The following is a 3,321-nucleotide window of genomic DNA, read 5'->3' as shown; positions in this document are numbered from 1 at the left end:
CAGTGCGCCCACAGGGCAGGGGCCCGTGTGCCCGGCCGCCCGGGCCACCCTGGCGCCCCGCGGAGAGCGGCCCCCCCAGCCAGGACGTGCAGGCAGAGATGGGAATGTTAAAGGGACCTTGCTTCGCTCGCTGACAGCCAAAAGCCACTCCGGCTCCGATCTCGCTCCTCGCTCAGCGGTTAACCTCGAACCCCTGCGTGGGGCTGGGCGTTCTGCTCATTTTAGTGGATCTGGGGGTCGGTTTAACCCTCTGAGTTTGTTGCTTTGGTTTGGTTTTTTTAGAAAAGAGATTTATTATGTTTAAGTTTAGATTTAACTTTGGCTTGGGCGCTGCTTATTTTGGGGGGGAGAGGGGCAAAGGGACTGCATCCTCGCCCCCTGCTCCCCCAGACCTTTAGCTGCTGGCGCTTGGGGGGTTTAAGACCTGGCTTAGCCCTCGTTAGCTTCTGGTTAGTGCCTCGTTAGAGATCTGGTTAGTTAGCTGCCCCGAACCTGGGCTGAGCACAGTCCAACTTGTGAGACCCAAACCCTCTGGGGGAGCCCCCAGGGCTGCAGCGGGTGAGTGACAGCTGCAAGGTCAGGCCAGAGAGCCCCTGGGACCACTGAGGCCGGCGTTCACCCCCAGGCTAAGGCTATTGAGGGAGACCGCAAGGAGGGGTTCCGGGTGGTGGGTGGCATCTGGGAGGTGGCATCTGGGAGGCAACCTTCACCCATTTGTCTCTCCTGGGACTTCTCTGAGTTTTTCTCAAGCCGAGGTCTCTGCACACCTCTGCGAGGAAGGGGTGGATGCTGCACCCCTAAACGCACCGGGGTGCAGAATCCACCAGATGGGGAAGCACCGGGTGCAGCTGATCCCCAGCCAGCGGGGCGCGGAGCACCAGGCCTGTCCAGAGCTGCTGAGCACCCCCGTAAGCCGGGGACACAGAACGGCCCTTCAGGATCGGAGCTTGGCTCTCCCCTCCTGCTCCTCATCAGGCCTCCTCTGTCTTCCTGTCACCACCACAGAGTGGAGCGGGCAGGGGTCGCCGGCCGCCGGGCGCAGGAAGCCCGCAGCAGGGGCTCCTCCCGCATGCTGTGGACACTGAGCTGGCCCCGCTCTGCTTCTGGGGGAGCAGACAGAGGCGAACGAGCTTGATCCCTCACCGGAGAGCCGACCCACAGGGCGCAGCAGACCTCGCCTGTCTCCCCACTGCTCCCCTCAGCAGTGCACTTTGTGATCTACCTTTTCTGCTCCCCACTCTGTCTCTGGTGAGTCCTCTCACAGCCCCTGCACCTCTGGCCTGTTCTGTGTGCATAAATAAATAAATCTTAAAAAAAAAAAAACTAGGGCCACACAGCTGGGGGACAGGGGGGCTCCACATCACGCAAGTGCTCCAGGGACCCTCCCCTGCAAGGGCCTGTCCAGCTCTTCCTGCCCATGGGGTCACAAGTTGTGCTGGCCTCAGCCCAAGCTGCTCCCTTGGCCTCTGACGCCCGGAGAGGGAGTTGAGTCACGGAGAGGAAGCTACCTAGCACGGGCCCCACCCGCCATGAACTCCTCAAAGGGTTAAAGTTCGCCCCGATGGAGAGGGCAGCCCAGTGTGGCTGGGGCTGTCTATTTAGCGATGTCTACTACAGTCCCTTTAACTTTTTGTCCTGTTAAGGATTTATCACATCTGGTTAGCAACGTGTTTAGTCCCCACTGGCTGTGTGGGGGGCTGGAAGTTACATTTGGGGTTTTAATTGGGGCAGGCCCCAGTGGACATTTAAAAGCAGTTATCAGCTGGTTAGTGGAGGTTTAACAGTTTACTGCCCCTTAGTTTAGCCTTAGAGGTACAGAGCTCCCCCTCTCCAAGGGGAATGAGATGGCTTTGCCCTTGGCCCAGCTTCCCGGGGCGACAAGCAGCCCCCCTCACGCCCAGCAGCACCCACCCACGCAGCCTCTCTGTCCCCTGTCCCGTCTCCTGATCGCCCTGCAGGCACAGACACCCCGACAGGACGGCCAGCAATTCCCCAACCCCCCCAGTCTCCCCCAGTCTCCACTACTCCTGCGAAGCCTTCTCCACCAGAGGGGGCCTTATGCAGAGATGACAGTCTCTTGGGGGAGTCTTTCCAGTAGGATCTGAGGCCCCCAGGCCCCCTCTTTTCTTCAGCTGACCTTGGGGAAGCCGCTCCTTGGGGGGCCTCAGATCAGCACTTCTGGCTCTCCAAGCCTTCCTGTCTCCATGTCTGCAGCCCCCCGTGGGCCCCTCAGAAGACCTCTGAGCTGCCCTTGGCCTCTGCTGCTCCCTGGCCACCAGCTGCGGTGGCCAGGTTCAGGGAAACCCCCGCCTCTCCCTCTTCTAGAAGAGCCCCCACTCCTGCCCCCAAAGCAGCCCCTCCCTCTAAAACCCACACCCAGGGAGGAAGGAGCGCCCTGGCCGGACAATCGTCCCTTTACTGGGGGGCGGGCGGTGGGGAAAGAGAGAGCTCTGCACCTTTAAGATCGTGTTTTAAAGTTAATTAATTAATTAATTAATTAATTCTGGTTAATTACCTTTGTCGAGCAGCCACTCATCTACTACTCGACCAAGCCGGTAGGGGATTCTCTGTCTAGCAATCGCCAGGCGCTCGTTATCAAAGTTTCCTTGGAAAAGTTTAGAAAGACAGGTTTCTCAGGCGGCGAAGTCCGAAGGAGTCAGAACAGTAATGACGCGCTTCTCAGGAGACTCAGAGTCAAAGCAGCAACATCCACGGAGAGCGGGGGGCCCACCCGGCCGAGGCCGCCCCCAGGCTCCCAGCCAGAGCCAGCCCCACCCGGACAGTGTCACCCGAAGAAAAGAGGGGCGAGAGAAGGGAAGGGGGGAGAAAAGGCAGCTGAAGGTCAAAGGTCAGAGGTTAGCTGGGTTTATCTGTGCTCGAGCTCTCGAGCCCTGCCTCTGTCCCAAAGGGGGACAGTGGGGCCAGGAGGGGCGTTTAGCAGGTTTAAGTTAGCGGGTGTGAGGCCTCAGTGGCCAGGCTGGTTACTGCGTTTAGAGGGTGGTTTAGAAGGGGGGACCGGTTAAGCGGGGGTTTATGTGGCATTTAGGGGGGACCCGGCACAGGTTTAACAGTGAGATTTAAGCCACTTCTCCACGCCATTGCGCTCCCCTTACCTTCCACGCTCAGCTCCAGCCCCCCCACACCCAACCCCGCCAGGCTTCCCCCACAGCCCCTGGCCCTCCAGCCACCCTGCGCTCAGGTGCTTCTGCCTCCCCCAGCAGTATATTTCATTCGATCTGCTTGTTTTGCACCCCACTCTGACTCTGGGGAATCCTTTCATCCACACAACCCCCCCCCACCCAACCCCGCAATTCTGGCCTA

The 3,321-nt window shown here is 59.6% G+C and overlaps 1 protein-coding gene across 7 annotated transcripts in view; it reads right to left on the bottom strand.

Moving 5' to 3' along the window:
* NRXN2 (neurexin 2) overlaps positions 1-3,321 on the bottom strand; it is an 85,687-nt gene that overhangs the window by 15,697 nt on the left and 66,669 nt on the right. For 4 of the 7 annotated variants that reach the window (XM_004682661.2, XM_012725219.1, XM_012725221.1 and 1 more), the window contains one exon: positions 2,516-2,605. The exons of the other annotated variants lie outside the window; for them this stretch is intronic. In XM_004682661.2, coding sequence (XP_004682718.1) covers positions 2,516-2,605 — 90 coding nt within the window. The remainder of the gene's footprint in view (positions 1-2,515; positions 2,606-3,321) is intronic. 7 annotated transcript variants of the gene reach the window in all.

Source organism: Condylura cristata, unplaced genomic scaffold (assembly GCF_000260355.1).
Source record: "Condylura cristata isolate star-nosed mole 26May11 unplaced genomic scaffold, ConCri1.0 scaffold00015, whole genome shotgun sequence".
Classification (NCBI taxonomy): domain Eukaryota; kingdom Metazoa; phylum Chordata; class Mammalia; order Eulipotyphla; family Talpidae; genus Condylura; species Condylura cristata.
The sequence above is the reverse complement of the archived record's forward strand: the minus strand, read 5'-3'. Positions and strand labels throughout refer to the sequence as shown.